Here is a 19,949-nt window from a genome sequence, read left to right on the forward strand (position 1 = left end):
GATATAGACAGGGTAGAGTCCAACTGCACATGGGTAGGTGGCATATGGCGATAAACCCCACGCCATGGTGGCGCTGCAATTTTGTTACAGATTAATTACACCTACAGATCGATCTGAGCAAATTTACAAATCACTACAAACATAAATATTGCAAACAAATTTCACGTACAACGCATGGCATCTTTTCTTCTTTAGAATTGATCAAATCAACAAAAATATACATTTTGAGTTTTTAAAAAAATTACAATGAAATATTCTTTTATGCTCCAAACAAAAGTTCACCTCACCTAAATAAATCATTGTTAAACCAAATATAACGACAAAATAAATCATGTACCGGTTTCTATATTATGATATGCACGCTCGAGGCATTAAACTATACCACTCTAACATTTTCATGGTTAAAACCATACATGCCCATGTGTTGCGAGAATGCGTAATAATGAACGTAATTCTACGCACGATTTTACGCAAAATAAAGCGTGAAACGTTATAGCGCTTTCAAATCAGTCAAAGCAGACGTTTGACATTGAACCTGATTAACCTTGAATCGTGCTGATTGATGATTTTACACAAACTAGTTCTCATATACGTTATAATAATTAAAAAAAAATAATACTACATGCTATCCGAACACGTTGACGGTTTGTGCGTGGAGGATGGTATTTATTATCTCAAGGCCATAACAACACTGTTCTATGCGACGTATAAATCGTTATTATTTTTTAAATTATTATTTATGTTAGAATATTGTGAACCGCAAAGATTCTGCCAATTCAAACAGCGCCGGCTACCGATGAAAATCTTCATATGGTGGCTTTTACTATTAGGTTGTAAATAGAAATGATAAAAACTAAATTAGGTAATAAAATTAGATATGAAAGGGTGCGTCACCCTATAAGACAAGCTTCACTTATACGGGTAATTTTCAAGCCAGCGATCTAAACCTTCGAGTGTATACTACTGGAGTAAGGAAGAGTATATGGCCCAATCGCTATCTAAATGTTCATCTCCGAAGCGGGTTCATTTGAATTAGGTATATACAGAGGGCAGCAACAGATGATGTGTATTGGAAATTGCAATGATTCATGTAAAGACTTACTGTTTATATTATTTCAAATGTCTCTAACCTGAATTAATATTGGTGATAATTGTGCTAAGATTAGCGTGGTAAAGTTTGTCGTAAATATTTTACTGCACCAAAGTCAAATAGCCCAGATAAAAACAGCCGTCTTTTATAGATTCTAAAACTGATATTTACTTGGGGCAATGAATCAATACACATCCAGTTTTACTGAATCACAGTTCAAGGACGTGAAAGTTCGTCCGATTCTACTGGAAATGAAGTTTAACACCATTAATAAAACTGTAGAGATCGCAGGGCTTCCAAAGATATTCGCTTCGAAAACTTCTTCGTCTTTCTCAACATATAAGAGCCAGGTCCATGTTGGGATCCGGTTCTAAAGCAGCATCAAATGGATCTCCACAATTCTTGAAGAAATGATTCAAACATAGAGGTGACTCAGCTGATCACTCCCATGTTCTTCAATACCACGACGTCACACTGTCAGCTATTTCAAATGACGTAACGTTCAGCTGTTCCACATGGGGATTGCTGAATTTCTAAAACTAGGCCTTAACAAATCTGTTGCTAAAGGTGAACTAATTCAGAAAAATTTGAACACCGATATGAATTGCAAAGATACGAACGCACGAAATTAGATGGAAAGTCAAATACTTCATCTGAGATGACTATTGTAACTGCAACGAATATAGAAAAAATATAACAGTCTGTCGAGAATTAAAAATAAAAATCATTCTACAAATCATCCCTTCTTTTATATTCCAAGCCTAACATTTTCCTAGAAAATATATTTTAATCATTTGTTGTTACCCAGTTGCGGAAACATAACGTATTTACAATTATTCAAATGACAATTTTCTACAAAATGTTAAAAGAATCTTGTTTCGGGAATCTTATGCAATCTTACAGATGATGTATTCATTTGAAGTAGTTCAATATTCATTGAAGACACTGATTATTATGACCATGGATTACGATTTAAATTTTTAAAATTATCAAACAAAATCTCGAATCGGGAATAGTTTCCCCAAGCATTGCCCACAAATGGAGTCCACATCTTGGTTGCGTGTACGATCAATGGATCATGCTTGATGGTAATTGAATACATAACCCGACTGGGCTGTATTCAAAAATTAGTAATCACCGCATTTGAATACTTTTATACTCGTGGGATTTCCGCCTTTTTCCCGATAGCTTTGGCAAACATGATTATTTCTGGAAGATGAGGGAATCCTTTGCGCGACCCGTTTGTGGAGCAGCACATATAAGGAAAGATCTCTTTCGAGATGCTTCCAATACCGACATACCAAATTCACCACTCGTCTGGAGAATGATGTATAATTGAATTTGTGTAACAACTCAAAGAGCAAAAGTTCCGAGCATTGGTAATATCGTCTTCATATTTGAGTAACTGCACCCTGATACTTTTGCTTAGCAGTTACAATTCGCAACCCAGTACTTTATTGTTAGAATTTTGGTAAACGTTATAACTCTACGCTAGGTATTGGTAGCAATCAGTTTATACAAGTTACAGATTGTTGTATTGAATTGGCTACAAACAATACGTCGTTGAAAGGAATATTGTTTTATAGTTCCATTATTGGTGAATTGTCAATTGTTGTCTCCCAAATATTAAAACAGTTTTCTCAGTTAAATTTTTTCAGTAATTCAGAGTATGAACTTGAACAGATTAGTAAGCAGTTAATTTGGCGTTGATAAACTTCAATCGTCAAACGTCATGATATAATATTTCAGTATACTCAGATGTATGCTGCAACTATTCTATTTAATTCAAGAGTCTTGCTGTAATCTAACACAAATGAAACGGTCAGACGAAACGCTACAAAAATACATTCGTGTTAGTGAGCAACAAGACTCGAATTAAAATGCACTCAAATAAATAAGTAGTTGACTGCATACTGCAGCCTAAAATCAAGATTTTTTTAAAAACCTTCCGCACTTCGATTTATTTTTAGATCCATTTTTAGCATAGAATTATCTAATTAACTAATCAACTACCACAATGGCCAACAAGGGATTCGCGTATGGCATGAGCGCTCAGGTCGCTAAAAAGGTAGGTATATTTTTTTGAAAAGTTCCTAGTTAAATTTGTACCATCTCTTTTACACATGACAGTCAATACTTGAACAATCTATGGCAAGTGGAATTGCTTATGTGATGATATGATGTGACGATTTCCTCCAATATTCCTACCATAGTCGTGAAAAATGATTTCAAACAAAATTTGTTAAACAAACAAAATGTTTTGTACTAGTCCAAGTGGGGCGATTTTAAGTTAATTTGATGTATATATATTCAATTTCTACATGAGCTGTAAAGGTTTCTGAGGTATTTGTATTTTAAATTCTTCTGGTTGTTGTTATATTATTACACAGTGTGTAGGTTGAAATAACCAATAGATTCCTGGTCAAATACAAGGCAAGGGTGAACAAATACCTTGGATTCGTGTCACTCCTGATCAAAGAATCAACAGTAAACGCAGAAATATAATAAAGTAGAAAGCAAAGCTATTGCTTATGTTGATAGTTGTTACGGAAATTAAACCTTATTTAAATGAGTTGTACACATGTTTACACTTAAAGCACGACGTAAATAGGCAAATTTTATAAAGATAGTAAGATACAAGACTATATAAAAATGAAGAAGCTCTGTTCATTTACTTCATAACCCTTTTTACCTAGATTGCTGGAAAGCGCGATACGGATGCGGAAGCCAAAGTGCAGCATTTTATTGAGACAATCACTGGTCAATCTTTCGATTCTTCCAAAAGCTACGAGGAGAATCTTCATGATGGCCAACTCATATGCCAGTAAGCAATCCATATGTATTATCTCTTAATTTTAAATTCAGTTAGTACAACCCTAGTTCAGTGTTAGGTAGAACCTTAGACGCAAGTCCAATCGAGTCAAGTACATCACTGAGTTAAGTCTCACTGGTGGTCAGTTGATGGCGAGTGACGTTTTTGGTAAATGGTCACCCGGGTTCAACTTGAGCCGTGTCAATCATTCTAGCCTCTCCAAATCAGGTAAAGCCAGGCAAAGCTTTTTTCTGGAATCCTATCATTCATTTAGTGTTTATTGTTTTTTCCAATGTGATTTACAATCAACATTTTCAACAGCTTGGCCAACAAATTGAAACCAAAATCAGTTAAGAAGATCCAAGAAAGCACAATGCCATTCAAAAAGGTAAGTATATCATTGTGATAAACGAGTGTTATTCTACCGGAAAATGAGATCGGGGTCTCAGTTAACATATTGTCACATTTTGTCACAGTTATCTTTATATATGGATGAGAGGCTTCAAATAAGTTAAAAGTGCAACATACTAGTTTATATATATATTTTTCTTACTTTATAATTTTTTTGTTTTTTTAGTTTTATTCTATTACTGAAAATCCACTGAATGTCAATTATAGGTGCATTTTAGCTCCGAAAGAAAAATAAAATTTGTACTACTTTAGAATATTTAGTTCAAATGGTACAAAATAAGGTCAAGGCGGTTGAAATTGGCTACCACACTACAATAAACGGTTTTCAATCCGATTTCTCTAACTGGGGAAGGCATAAAGACTTGTTGTTCAATATATAATTTTTCAATAAGATGAGATTGCTCAATGGCTCAAACAGCATAAAAGTAATTATTATTTGACTTCAGATGGAGAACATCGAAAACTTTTTGAAATTCGCCCAGGACTATGGTGTCCCAAAAGGCGACTTGTTTCAAACAGTTGATCTGTACGAAACCTCGAATATTCCTGCTTTCACTGCAACAATGGTCGCCCTTGGTCGCGCGGTAAGTAAAGTTTATATTTTCTGTGATTTGTTTGACTGTGGTAATGTGAATTGCCCCCCATACTGAAGATGTGAGATCACACTGTACTGTCATCACGCCAGAATGGATATATTGTACTTCAATTATAGTGATGGCTCATAGCAAATTGTTCTTTTCAGTGCCAACTGAAACCAGAATGGGATTCATCATCTTCCTCCTACCAAAAGGATTGGCCCGTTCTCGGACCCAAACCCTCGATTGAAAACAAACGTGAATTTGACGAGAAAACTATCGCTGAAGGCAAAAATATTATCGGAATACAAGCCGGAACCAACAAAATGGCTAGCCAAGCTGGCCAGTCTTTTGGAGCAAGAAGACAAATCAATTAACTTTGAATTTATTAGCAGTTATGGTGTTTTAACTATCCAAAATATTTTCTTTTTACTTTTGCATACGGTTCAACGCCAAAATGTTAATAAATGTTGGTCTCCCGGCTATTATTTTGCAATATTAAAAGATGCATATATATAAATAAAAAAAAATTGCGTCTCCTAAAAGTAGAGCCTCTCGTGTCAACACACGGGTAGTTATTTGCATCTCAGCTAATAATTAATCTTCTTTTTACCAAATACTAAAAATAATTATAATCTCCGAACAACCAGAAAAATATTGTGTCGTTTTCTGTATATGTTTAGGACATCATTTATTTCGTAATGTTTATCAAATCATAACAACGACAAAATACAGTATTTGCTAGATAATTTGGCATTTTTTGTTTTAGAAGACTAAGTTAGGGCTTAGGATGAGCATAACTGTACCAAACGTACCCACGCTCAGTCTACACAAACAAAGGGGTGTATCATCAATTTCTCCCTTCTCGTTTTAGCCAAAAGATAGCATCTCGTTATAATTTCAAAAATTGAGGGATGACCCAAGTACTCAAAGCTGGGTATCTTTTGTAATTTAATATATATTACAAGTAGGCCACGAACTGGTTGGAATTTACTTAACACAATAGTTGTGACCAGAAGTACCTCTGATAATTCCCATGCTTACCGACTGAATAAACCTATGTAACCTTTGATGATAACACATTGTAATAGCAATCAACATTTGTTCGACAACTTTTTTATTTCTTTGAGCTACACCCAAGGGAGGAACATGCTACAAGCATGCACGCGAAGGCACGTTTGCATTTCTGTCAACACTTTAATGCAGTTTTGGAGTTTATGTCAGTACATAGGAATGTAGTTTAGTCCTTTGGGATATAGGTCGAGACGACGGAAAATAGTGCCAATGATATAAATAGAAAAGACAGAATTGGCTGACTACGACGACATCCTTCAACAGAAGATAGAATATAGCGTATGCATGCATATCGAAATCAAATTAAATTATTTACTGCTATATTTGGTTGTTTGCTATAGTAAATAATCAAACGCAAGAATTACCAATTTTTTTTACATATAATTCGACTGCGCATTGCATAAATATGTATCCATATCCGCTACTAACCCCGACAGCTGCACCATGTCGATACTGAAATAAAATCACGACGTCATCATTGTCGCCAATATGTAGAAATTCTGAAAACGACACCTAAGACACATGTACGATACATCATGCCTTAATTCCTCATGATCAGTCAATAACGTTTCAATGCTCAAGCCGGTACTTGTTGAACACGAAATGAATCTATAGATTGTTTTGTCATTTCGTATTTTTCTCCTTGTTGTTTTTCTTTATCTACTGGACCAATTGCCAAGCTTATCCTTGGGGTATGTTTTTCTATCCCATTCCATAACAATTTATGCCTGTCCCATCCCATGGGATTCCCATACAACCCAATGAAAATTAGTAAATTTATGAAAATTCAGGTTTATTGTCTAGTGAATAAGACTACATGAAGGAAGAGACATGCAAAAGGACAAAATTTATTGACTTTGTTAACTTTAAAATTCAAAAGTATTGACTAATTATATCAATTCAATATCACGGCCCTATCGCCAAACTACTCTGAAAACGACCTCTAACCACAAAATCATCCGAGTGTGACTTGGTTGATGTTTTGATTGGCAGGTATCCGGCTTAAAATTACAAAAACTTCTCTGGCCCGATCGCAATGAAAAATTTTCTGGGTTATGTGGACGCTATCCCAGACTAACACGCCGAGTTTCGTCCGAATCGGCCCGCCAGAATTGTGCTCGCACTCTATATATAGAATGTATTAATAATACCTATCACTTACGTCTAACGCCATACGTGCAACAATTTTCGACTCTGACTGTATATAAGCATTATCGTGCTAACTCGTAAAAATCGCGCCGGTAAGAACATAATGGTAATTTTGTTGACGTACAAAGCATTATCTTCTATGAAATTGTCTCACGTGTACTGCTTGTCCCATCCCGTGGAAATCCCATTCTCATGGTCAAGCCTGCCGATTGCTTTGAAATTTTCGGTGGTTAGAGATTGTTGTTGTCTCTAGAAGGCTATTATTTATTTCAAAAATGGTGTTGGCTCTATGGAATTCGTTTTTTACTTCAAATTTTTGTGTGAAGACGTCATCAAAATTCATAAATCCGCACCATATATATCGTGTTTACGTGACCATATTTCACCGACCTAGTGGCTAGACTACCTGTAATGTAACAGTTTTGGTGCTAACTCGTTTTCGCTTTCGTGTCCATATATTCGAGCGTGACCTTCTTGTTTCCTGTACGTAACGCTTCTCAAACCATTGGTTTTTTATTGTAGTAAATCGCCCATGTTAAAAAATGTTCTTTGTTCCTCACAAAAACGAGCCGGGACAATGACCATGGTAAAAAGATCATGGCATATATTCATAGGGTAAACTCTTTTCGGTTATATCCATGTTGGTCCAGTGGATGACAAGGTCACATATCTTTGAATTCATATAGTAGGAGCCATACGGCAATTATTGTAGGATTCCTATGGGCAACCTTGAAGCTTTACTTATACAAACTGTTTTATTTTTTCAGTCAGATCAACGACCCAGCTGTGTGCTCTAAAAATTCGATTCTCAATCAGTTGTTGAAATACTGCTACAGATTATCATATCAATGGTCCAAATTCAGCAGCATTGTATATTGATGAGAAAATATCTTTATTCTGTCAGATATAAATCATTGTGGGGAATTATTTTTTTGACTAATGAGTTGTTTGCCTATGCGAAACTCAACCAACAGTAATATCGGACTTGTGAGAGAAACGGAAAACATTTGGGAATCGGGTTCGATATATTGTCCAGCCGTTGAATGGCCCCTGGAACGAGCGCTACTGTTGGTACAAGGAAACTGGCGTATTTATATACATGTCCTCATTTCATTCTACCAGGAATGTCAAAAATTTCGAATCTGAACAATGCGTCCACAGCGTAAACGGTTTTCCGTCAAATGGTCAAAATAACTTATGTTGACAATATTTATGTGAATACTCAGAATAAGCAAACAAATAAATAATCTTTTCGACGAATCGAAATGAACAGTCATATTAAGTTCGAAGCAAACATTAAAAGTAACTGTAGAACAATATGCTATTGATGTACTATATCAAGAATCAACGGTTTTTCAAAATGAGGTAAAAATCAACAATAAAAGATATAAATGAATGCAATATTAAATAAGCCGAAACTCGAAGCCAAATATTCTCTTGATCAGAGCTGCGAATTTGATGTTGAACGTACATTCATAAAGAGTTTCAAACCAATCAATGGTTACAAATGGTTTCGATTCTCCACCTAATGGTTGCCTATATTCACACAAAACTGGGCTACGGGCTAACACCAAGATGAAAGTGCTACTACTAGTCTTGTGTGGTTTACTGTAAATTACCACGTTTTGTAATTGCTGTAAAATTTTCGGTAACAAGGCGGTGTATTATAGGATCGTGAAAACGATATAAATCAATTACAATTACTTTTGATTCAATTCAAGACTGACTTAAATGGTATAAACGTAAAAAATTTTTTTTATGCATTTGATCTGAACCTCTTAGCAAAGTCACAATGTACCGTTGTCAAACAGCCTAATAGTAAGTGAAAATTTGTTATTGCGTAATATCATTTACCCCTCATGTGTATTATAGTACGAATTCTCGATATAACTAACGTGACACGACGCAATTCGTTCCTGTGTCATTACTCAAAAGACAACGTGGATCGTTTTATCAAGGCGGTTCTTAATGGGAAGGCTTCCGATATCTTGGATTGTTTGAATGAGCGTTCGTTATCAACTCCGTTTTGGAGAGTCAATATTGAACATAGCGACAAAATGATATACTCGCTACGTCACTCAAGAGTCCGTTATAAACAATAAACATAATTTTAATAAAGGCCCTTCATGAAATCTTGAATTGGCCACATATGGACCTTATCAAATACACTAATATCATTAATATCTTACAGGGTTCTTGTGTGGTTTGAGTTTACTCTCTCGTCATCTTGAAACAAGAACTGGCTTATCTTTGTGCGCCTCGTTATGTTTACCGTCAATTCGAAATAGCGACTTTGAGCAGATGCTTGTGACGGGAATTTTCACTTGTGACATTGGACTGCCATTTCGTAGCTCTGACAACTGGTGTGAGATTTTAGTGAGGTACTGTTTTAAAAAAGAAACTTGGGGACTGGCACTTTGTTCTTTTGCTATCTGGGACCCATAAATGCGACAATCTTCGACGAAGTTTTATTATCTCGAAAAACGTACGGAAAAGAAGGAAGACTCAAACTCTGGCTATGGACGCCTTAACCTGAAAACCCGTTTGGTATGGTATGTGCATAAATCTGGTGCTGTGGATCCTCTTGGTACGTCATGTTTAAAATAGGAGTTGAATATTATAACAGTGAACACTAGTAATGTTTTAATATTTTCAATAAAAACTAGAATAGCTTTAAAATTAGTCTAGACTGCATTATGAGGTAAGTTTGGGTAGCCGTTTTGTTCATTACTGCTTTTAAAAGATGAGTAGGTTTTTTATTGAAATTTTGATTTAAGGGTTTTTCTATAGATGAGCTTCAGTGCAAACGAACTACTAGATTTCTCCACGAGAATGCTTTATTTAAACTGACTGAATCAAATTTGACATGGATAGAAATAGCCTAAAAAAAAACTATGTCGGTTTCGAATTGCTCCATATGCAAGGCACCTTCTTTCAATACACGAAGTGTAATGTCTATGGAAGCAGTATGTAACAGACACTATCACCACTAGTATTATAAGTTCAACCTTATTAAGTGTTGTGGAATTTTTTTCGTTTTTCATCACAAACAGATCCAATATAAAATGTGGCCTACCGATGAAGAACATGGAAATCAAATATCTATTCGATGATCTAATTCCTACATAAAAGACTGAATTCAGGCAACTTGACCAGATAGACAATGGGCTTACAGGAAACTGCACTTTTTTTTTATCAAATATGACCTATATTGCTGCACTGGCCTACCGAGACAAGTGACGCCAATCTTACCATAACAGTGACAATATTTACTTCATTATGCACGAGTTGCGGGAAAAGCACAAGTTACCCAATCCTTTTCCCTTTGTGAGTCCACGTCAGGGTGTTCGATACAAAAAATGAAGAAGTATCAAATATTCAAGAAACTAGAGCAGGGGTGGGCAAGGTTTTTGGATCAAGGGCCGAAAATTTTCAACATATATACTGGATTTTTTTCATCTGCCAAATTTCAGTGCACTGTGTATGGAACTCGGGATTCTATTTATAACATTTTCCAATCTGTCGCTACAACAATACCTTTGCCCAAATAATGCCTTTAATGTGATTTTTACAGGTCTACTGGCATTAAAACACCGATATTATTGTCATTTTATGCTTCAATTTTACTTAGTTGTCATGTAGTTTTTCCGCGATAGAGAAGCATTATTCAATTTTGGATGTTCATGCAAATGTCAACGTGAAATATTTGTTTGATTGATAGCTTGCTGCTCTATTATTTTGTTGGAGATTGCACTATATCCAGCATTTGTGCCAAGTGTGCAAACTGCCGTCGTGCAGTCGAGTCACCAACTAGAGAACTAGCATCAGTTTGAGAAAACTGTCGATTTTTGCAATTTGTAAGACTCCCATTTTCCATGAAGAAACCAACCATTGATGCAAACACCGTCTCGTAACATTCCTATCCTAATTGGAGTTGAGCATGGTTTTAGAGCCGTCTGACTAGTTTATAGAATCGATGAACGCGAAGGAATATCTAGTCGATTATCTTAGTACTTTGAATTGATAAATGAAGCGTTCATAACTGTTTAATGTATTTAAACGATATTGAAAAAAAATAAAATTTGACAATTTGCAATATAAATAAAATGTTGATAGAAATCAAAAATGAGAAACGGACAACTACAATGTTGTTGCATATCCAGTACGAAAATGGTATAATGCGTTGTCGCCACCTGTTGTAAATTTTCACGAGAAATCTTAAACATCATGTTGATGTCAGTTTGCTAGAACAGGGTTTTAGACTCACTCTGCTTGTATGTTATCTTCCTTTGAATGAATTAAAGTTTTGAAGCAATTAGCTTGTACTGAGAGCAGTTTGGGCCTAACTATATTGGGGTATTACGTTGACTATTTCGAATATCATTTTTTCCGAAATTACCATGGACTTTAATCTTAATATAATGCTTCAAATTTACCTTCTTTTTTAAATAAAATAATATCGTTTCGATAGACAATACCTATTTATCGCAATTGCGTTGTAATATACACCATAACTAATACATGACGAGCAGATTCGTTTTCGAATTCTTAATGTTATAGAAATGACATTTTTGATAATTGGCAAAAGCGATTGAAAACTTCAATGTTCAGGTTGCAGCGACTCCTTTCTTACTAATTCCAATACTCTGTCCGGCAACTTGCTCTTTATATTTCCTCCTTTTTCTTTTAATTTTTCATGATATTGTAACCACATTTGTCTTCTCTTGTTCACAGTTTCAGCGAATTCAACGCCCGCTTTCCTTGCTTTCTTCAATTGCTTCACCTGAGTAAACAATAAAAATAAGTTACAACGCGATAACGTATTTGTGAGGTTTATTTTTGTTGAGCGCGAATCTAGCATTTCCAACACATATCGACCCAAATGTTTTTACCCATCTGTCACAAAATTGTTTTCACGAAAAAAATAATTTTAGGTGTGGCGGAACGCCTTAGTTTAGGTATTACTTGAGAGAAATCGCAAAAAGATTTCGAGGTATTTCCACAGTTTTTTTACCGACGGCGCAGCAACTATTCAAAATCTGATTTTGTGACAGTAAATTGATATTTTTCATGTTAAATTGTATAAGTCCATTCGTGGTTATTATACGTGACCCTAAACCTGATAGTATTTGACCAAAAAATTTTAATTCGGATTGTAAGAATACAATAAAGACGCTGCTTCTATGAAAGGAACGAATTTCTCACCAAAATTTCGTCTTCGATTTCTTTCGTTTTTGCTCTTATTTCAAACCACCACTTCCACTGCAAAAGAGCTGCCCCATTTACATCCACGAGACTGCCTTTACATACATAACATCCAGGGTTTCGAAGAATTCCGGTTATTGGAGATTTGATGTGTAATATTCCATCACCATTTTTAACAACCTCATTCATGTTCTTGTACGTTTTAGGCATAATTTTGGCTACACTTGCTGCATCAGAAGTATTGAGAAGTTTGACACGATCTAGGAAATAACATTAAAATTTATAGGCTCCAATATTGGACTTTTTTAGCTATCTATGAAGATCTTGAAGATGAATTTAGGGAGAATTTACTAGAACTTACTAGAGTAAACATTTCCTAGTGTATCCCATGTCCCCATTTCCTCAATATTTGCATGAACTTTTTCCTGTATGATTGCTCTAGAAATGAAATATAGGATTAGTTGAGTAATTCGATGCATTGTACGGAAGTATTAAGGCAACTTAAGCTTATAGACGTACTTTAACGATGACATAGAACATATTTTGTTTCCATAAATTATGCAATTGAGATATGTTTAATTACAGTTATACTTTCAATTAATCACCAACGCAAGTAGAGTCTAATAACAGTACAGATGAGCTACATTAAAAACAAAGCCTGTTTTGAAACTATGGTTTTTTCATTTAGTTACCCGTGACATAATCTCACCTGTGGGCGGTCATTATATCTGAATTATAGTACAAAGTTGTGTTAATGTCGTAGAATATCTTTATTCTAAATTCAACAAAGTATGCGGGAGACGGACCTGAAATGAGTAAATTTGTTACATAAACAAAACCTGTTAAATACCAATCAAATTATAAGCATTGCTAGTCCTAAATGCGGGGTATTTAGATTAGAAGTACGCTTTGAGTCTGGGACGAAGCGTATTTATTGGTTACCAGTAGACTGGATAGTAATGAGTGGCAAAGTTGTTTGAATAGATATAAATTCAAGCCGCGACCAAGTATACGCCAAGCATGAACTAACGGTTTTATATAATTTAAACTACTTGTTTCTACTATCTCGTCTTTCGAATATACATATCAACTTAGTTTTGACTTAAAATATATTTTTTTATTTTCTGCACACTTTTCTATTGTATTTTAATGACAGTCAATATCATTTTAACCGTATCTGCTTTTCTTATTTTTACACAGCCAATGAAGAAACACAAGACATTTGGCAACCCACGGTGATGTACTTATACCGCCCTGTTTTTTTTTAGTTCAATAATCATGACAGTCAAAAGTTATCTGATGCTATTGACAGATAACACATGCTGAGAAATTTTATGACAAAAAGACAGGGGTCAAAGCAGTATATATATATATATATTAAGTACGAGTCGGGCCTAGTAGAAGTTCCCATGCAACATTACTCCTGAGGCCTGGCCTGGATCACGGTAAATAGCGTGTGTATTGCCATCGTTAGGAGATAGTTTTGCTCGATTCTGACACTCTACAGTCTACATAATATTGAAGGCCTATACAAATGCCTATTTGTCTAAATTCAGGCGGATTATCCTGCATTTGTCCAAGGCCTAGATGTTAAGGCATTCATTGTATTTCTATAGTTTACCAATAAATCAAATAACTCAACAGTGTGTCTTATGTCTCTATTTGCTATACTCAAAACTTTTGTTCAATCTGGAGAATTGCTGCAATAATTCGCTAACAAACGACTGCATGCGATTAACGAAATAGCAACTTACCTTTTTCAGCGTCACCCACCATTACAATAGGCTTAACGAAAAAATTGAGGTAACTGGCTGACCCTGGGCATGATTTAGCATGAACTGAGAGTGTTGGATGATTCTCTATGACTTCCTCTTGCTTCACCATTCCCTGTAATCAAATACGGGAATATACGAAGATATAATTCGATTTCGTCTTAACATAAATAGTAACAGCAATATATATACACAATTTGCTCGCTGCTAGGACGTTATTAAGTCGGGCTCAAGAATTGTATGCTTGTATATAAGTATGCAATATAAGCGGACCGAATAACTAATGCAATTATATATATGTAGCCCACATGGAGTAGCCTACCGGTAAATATTAAAATACGCGGTCGTTGAGAACCCGCTGGCAGTAATTTTCTGAACCAGGATAACAAGGGTTGTACGAAAACATTAGGAAAAGGACACAACACAGGAGAACTTTATAAAGATTGCGTTCGGGAGTTGGTGTTTGAGAAACCGCCTTGACTTACCTTTAAGTAGTGGAGATTCTTTTCATGCATAAATGCAGTAGAACGCAGTGAATACCGCCCAGGCATTTGTTCAACAATTGATCCACAATAAGATTGCATTTCATTACAAACTTTTTCAGCCTCTTCCAAGGTTTTGTACATACGACCGTATTTGACTTTTTCCTGGAGACAAACAATAATTGTTCAAGATGAAGGCTTAGTTTATATTGTGGATGTTGCGTTTATATGTTGACACAGGGAAAATTACAACGCACAGCAAAAATTCCTTACCCGAATTCCGAGAGTCTTGTTCACTGTTTTCCCGGTAAACTTTCTATAAAAACAGTTCATCGGAGCTGGGGTAATCGGTGACATCTGCGTTCCCTTTTCCGTCTCTTGTGACGGACTTGTAAATTCAAGATCCCCAACATCTCCATATCCATAAAAACGGACTGTTGCTTTCTCTACCAAGATTGTTCCTATGTAAAAAGAGACAATTTTTCTAATTTAATTCCTGTAATGCCGCCATATTTCCTGCTTCTCTATAAATATTTGTTTCGAATTTCGAATTCATTTTACCGGTGTCTATCCGGAAGTTTCCAGCCAATTTTTTGACCAATATACCCAGTATTTTCAAGGCCCAACTCAATTTTTTACTTTACTGTAGTCGTTAGCGGAAGAGTAGACCTTACATAAGTGTATGCATTCGTTGTTGCTGATGTTAACAATATTACCGGAAGTATTTAGCTAGCTTCTATGTTGATAGTGTGATCACTGTTGTTGATACTAATAGAATATCGGATCGGTATATACTTATAACTCACTTATATCAATTGTCATTTTAGTCCACAATTTATGTTGACTAGTGAATTTTAATGAATAACGAATATCACCAAGCCCGCTGTTATCTATCCCTTTCACACTCCAATGTCTTCTCCTGTCAAATTTGAATACGAAAATTGTAATAAAAACATGACATCAATCAACAATATTATAACAATAATATTTTAAGCCTTTGTAGGTTTATGAATGCTTCCATGACAATCTCGCACAGAGTGTACAATGACACGCCAAACGGAATGATATTAAGTATACATCCAAATGCCAATGGCTCTGCAAAGCCTATATATAAATGTTAAGAGTTTAAGAGCTTTATATATACATATACTAATTTTTATATTGCTCAATATATATGAGTTACGGGTAAAACATTTGTGATGAATGCTGATATGCTAAAAAGAACCTCGAGAAATTGTTTCTATTGTAAACTGGTAACTAACTTTTAGTGGAAAACATGATTATTTTTTATTTATTCCGGACTTGTAGAATGATTACATTCATCAGATGTTTACGTTATAAGTCAATTCTGATAATATGAAACTCACGAATGAAGATAGCTGCCTATCCCATATAACGGACTAAACCACCAGGGATGTTCATGAGGAATCATTTTGTATCTTCCATATGTGGTATTGGTTGAAACAATCACCATTTTATTACGAGCAATTCTGAAAAATAACATTTTTAGGCTTGCTTAGTCATTGGTAAAAAAGAATGCTTGAACGGATCTCCGATCTGAATCTTATCAAAGTCAAGTGGGCCAAATCCAAGAAGTACGCAGAATATTTGTATGTTCATCTACTCAAGCGTGCTTACCAAAAGGGCTGTGCTGAAAAGTTCTATCCTAACAATAAAAAAGAGTTAGAGAGGAAAAATGTAACGCGTCTACCGTTTAGTTTGCGCTTGAAAACTTAAGATAATTTTTACCAACTATCTTGCAGATGAGCATACTGAAAAATAATTCAGACTAGCAACAATCAGGCTATTAAATATCAAAGCCATTCTATGCTTACCTCATTTCCATATCGTTATCTTCTCCACCCCATCCCCAAAAATTGTTGCTGTGTCCGTTTGCTTTTATGTAATTTTTTACAGATATTGCAGTGACTCCGCCAAATCTCGTGCCATAGTTTAGAGTGTAGTTAAATTTGTCAATAGCTTAATTAAAAAATAAAAGAACAATAATTACTTTAATGACAATACTTTTAAGATTTGGACAAGTTTAAGGTGTTTAATTTTACAAAGAAGAACGACGCTGAAAATGCGTCATGATGTCAACTCGCTCGCTTTGTTAAGCATTCTCTTCACTGGTAAGGGTCGCAGATGAATATATAATATATTTTTGAAATAAATTTTATCCAGTGGTAAACTGACATAACTCTTTAATCGCATTTCTCCCTCTTTACTAACAGTTCCTCATTATTTTCGTGCAAATTATATTGACATGAAATTCCGATAAAACTTGAAAGTTTAGAAAAATTTCCACTCGACAATCGCTTAATAACAAATACTTTACAAAAAAATTCCCAATAGAAATAGACGAAAATCTTTGGAGTAGGATTGAAACATAAAAACACTTGGATTCCAGAAGTCAAATGATACCCATTTAGTTCAGTTTATATCAAACGAAGCAACTGTGGAATTTTACCCGGAGAAAGATGTTTTGGCATCTTCGAACACGTGTGTAAATTTCTGTCATCTTCCACAAGCATGTCTACATCATGAAAAATGACACAATCAAAATTAATTTTTGAAAATTTTATAATTTCCAGAAAAGCTGCATTCATCACACGCGCTTTATTGAAAGCTCCATTATCAAATTGCTCAGCAACAAAAATGCAGTATCGAAGTGATTGCCGCTGAAAAATGATGAGAATCATAAATAAATTTGGGAAAGGATGATTTCACCGCACAAGATATAAAAAAGATATGGCGAATTGCCGTTTTCTTCTTTTGTTATTCTCTGTTGTTGCTTGTCAAATGTTAGTTCGTCATGATGACTACATTTCTGTAAATTTTTGAGCATCTAATTCGTTGACATAGTTTAAATGTTAACTTCGCTGTCATAGATATCACGCTGAATCATATTTGAACTGGCTAATTTTTGAACTTTAGCATTATATATTGCAAAAATATCCAATATATTTATGGTCTATGGATTTAGCAAATAATAATCGCACCTGTAAAATAGGGTTTAGATGATTCATCAACGTAATAAGATGCTCTTTTCTATCTTTATATGGTATAATGATGGCCACAGTTTGACGTGCCACGCACCAAGTAGGTTCAAAGCAACCGTTCTCCATAGTTCCGCCTGACTTCATAGCTTCATCTTCGGTAGGAGAGTATGATGCGTTCACTTGAAGAGGACCAACTGGAGAAGAAGATTTTATTATTAAAGAACACATTTGCAATATACGACGTTTTCACGGTTTATTGAACAACCACTAGATCCGATAGTTTAGGACTGTCGGTCTCTCAGTGTGGCATATGAAAAGGTTCTTATGCTATCATAGGCATAATAAAAAGCGGCACTATGTATCAGTCTACGTCTTATACAGAAAGGCGGAGAGAGATTAGAAACCAGAAACTGTACTACACACATACTGACACGGAACCCGCATGGGTATTTTTCAGACAGAGGAAGTTCAACTCAAAACATGCCAAATGTAGATATACTGCAACCACAGTAAGCCTTAGTACGGTCTTTATCAACCACTGTGTACAAAAATCTCATTCAATATCAATTAAATGATATTATTTTCTTAAAGTTAGATATATATTTTCAATACCCAATAATTTCGAATATTCTGGGCAAATGGAAAGTTTGTTCGATTCGGCGGTAGCTCGTTTGGGTGATTCCGACTCTTGAGATTTGGAACGATTTTCCGTTTCTGGTGGTTCACTTTCATATGACCTGTAGATAGGCTTCTGCTCTGATGCGTTGTCAATGCTGTCAGGCTCAATTGTCACTTCTTCATTCTGAAATATAGTAATGAAAGTTAGTATAACAGATTGGATGATAATTTGTCCACAGAACAAATAGCAATTTTGAATTACTACTAACGCCGATCCAGAAGATGGGAAAAGAAAAACATTCCATTCAGAGGAAATGAATCACAATTTACTTTTATTTTATGGTGAACTCATTAAACGATATAAAATTTTGGAGAAATTTTCTTGCACTAAAATAAGGGATGATTACACAACGCATCCTGATACCAATCTTGAGGATAAATTGAAAGATATATGATGCGATTTCAAATCATAACGAAAACGAAGAGGTGGAGATTTGACTTACAGAATCTGCAACAATCTTGTCGCCATATCCCTCTGTTGGAATTTCAGTGCTGGTGTATTTCCTTGTATATTCCTTCGCTTTTTCCTGTTTTTCAGTATATTTCTCCATTAGTTTTTCATCTTGAACAGTGCTTTCCGAAATATCATTGCTTTCCGAAGTCGTTTCTTGATCTTCATTTTCATCATTATTTTCTGTATTATAATCTTTTTTTATAAAATTCCGCTCTTCGTAATGATCATTTCGTATTTGAAGAAAAAGTCTGTTTTCTTTATCAGTGTTTAGGTATATTTGCATTGCAACGAGCATCAACATAGTTGTCGCAAAAATAACAATCGCAAGATGCTTAAAAAGTTTCTTCATCTTGGAAAAGTTTTTGTTTCAATAAAAATCATAAAAACAAAATGCGCCAGGAAATCTTCAAGGATTCAATGTTGTTTCATTTTTTAATTTTTTAATTTGGTTATTCTGTAAATTTACATTAAGAGAAATTTATATAACACAAGCAGTATATATGTCCACGCACATAATTGAGCTTTTATTTAAATCATGGTACAAATGTTCAACCTTAGCCTCCAGCCAAGCTTTTCCAGATCCAATCGAAAACGAAAGCTAAAATGCACACTGGACATTATTTAAGTCCGGTAACTCAAATCCTAATATTTAAAATATAAAATTGACTTATAACGGTATGTTGTAAACAAAACATCTGTTCGCTCATATCAACCTCTAACCTTGACAGCATCACTTATCCCATTCTCATTGTAACAGCTCAACTTACTTTCACTGGTTTTAATTCAAGTTAGATTGGTGATAAATGTTAGATCGAAGTTTACATTGCTACTGAAATACAATTTATAAACAATGAAATTGAAACTCTCAATGAAAATAACTTGAAATTCAATATGCATTGAAGATTTTTGCAACACTTAGTTTTTAGGTTCAATACTGAACTACATATAACGCGGTTGCATAAAATTGGTTATCACCTATTAAAAGCATCAAATGAATTTACGTAAGAAGTGGTGTTGTTACTTCAACGTCCTTATTTTTTGATAATAGACATTTATGCTACAGGACACAGGCGATCTCACATATTACTGCCAAGCATATTTTCACTTTTACAGACTGCTACCAACCTCCAACATATTCACAGAAACTAAAATGATCTGTACTAGCAATTGATATCACTGATATCTATATAACTAACCAGTAATATCTAATAAACTGTGCAGCATTTGATCTAATTGCTGGTCAAC

The 19,949-nt window shown here is 34.9% G+C and overlaps 2 protein-coding genes across 2 annotated transcripts; one reads left to right on the forward strand and one right to left on the reverse strand.

The window, feature by feature from the left end:
- The first annotated feature begins 3,021 nt into the window (after positions 1–3,021).
- On the forward strand, positions 3,022–5,637 carry LOC120339248 (myophilin-like). The gene is made up of 5 exons (XM_039407343.2): positions 3,022–3,158; positions 3,787–3,914; positions 4,224–4,290; positions 4,760–4,897; positions 5,056–5,637. The coding sequence occupies exons 1-5, from the start codon at positions 3,108–3,110 to the stop codon at positions 5,263–5,265; spliced, it is 594 nt and encodes a 197-aa protein (XP_039263277.1). The 5' UTR covers positions 3,022–3,107; the 3' UTR covers positions 5,266–5,637.
- A 5,509-nt stretch (positions 5,638–11,146) lies between these two features.
- Positions 11,147–19,165, reverse strand: LOC120338849 (uncharacterized). Its single transcript, XM_039406827.2, has 14 exons — positions 18,694–19,165; positions 18,185–18,374; positions 17,573–17,766; positions 17,041–17,251; positions 16,406–16,550; positions 15,938–16,060; positions 15,377–15,489; positions 14,844–15,031; positions 14,574–14,735; positions 14,071–14,203; positions 13,026–13,122; positions 12,678–12,754; positions 12,317–12,576; positions 11,147–11,894 (listed from the first exon to the last, which is right to left on the reverse strand). The coding sequence occupies exons 1-14, from the start codon at positions 19,051–19,053 to the stop codon at positions 11,712–11,714; spliced, it is 2,436 nt and encodes an 811-aa protein (XP_039262761.2). The 5' UTR covers positions 19,054–19,165; the 3' UTR covers positions 11,147–11,711.
- Between the last annotated feature and the right edge of the window lie 784 nt (positions 19,166–19,949).

This window comes from Styela clava, chromosome 1, assembly GCF_964204865.1.
Source record: "Styela clava chromosome 1, kaStyClav1.hap1.2, whole genome shotgun sequence".
In the NCBI taxonomy this organism is placed as follows: Eukaryota; Metazoa; Chordata; class Ascidiacea; order Stolidobranchia; family Styelidae; genus Styela; species Styela clava.

Coding starts and splice junctions, on each gene's coding strand:
- LOC120339248 (XM_039407343.2), top strand. CDS start 3,108: ATGGCCAACAAGGGATTCGCGTATGGCATGAGCGCTCAGGTCGCTAAA. Junction 4,291..4,759: donor GCACAATGCCATTCAAAAAG/GTAAGTATATCA, acceptor ATTTGACTTCAG/ATGGAGAACATCGAAAACTT. Junction 4,898..5,055: donor TGGTCGCCCTTGGTCGCGCG/GTAAGTAAAGTT, acceptor TGTTCTTTTCAG/TGCCAACTGAAACCAGAATG.
- LOC120338849 (XM_039406827.2), bottom strand. CDS start 19,053: ATGAAGAAACTTTTTAAGCATCTTGCGATTGTTATTTTTGCGACAACT. Junction 16,551..17,040: donor GCCAAAACATCTTTCTCCGG/GTAAAATTCCAC, acceptor TTTTTAATTAAG/CTATTGACAAATTTAACTAC. Junction 11,895..12,316: donor AAATCGAAGACGAAATTTTG/GTGAGAAATTCG, acceptor TTGTTTACTCAG/GTGAAGCAATTGAAGAAAGC.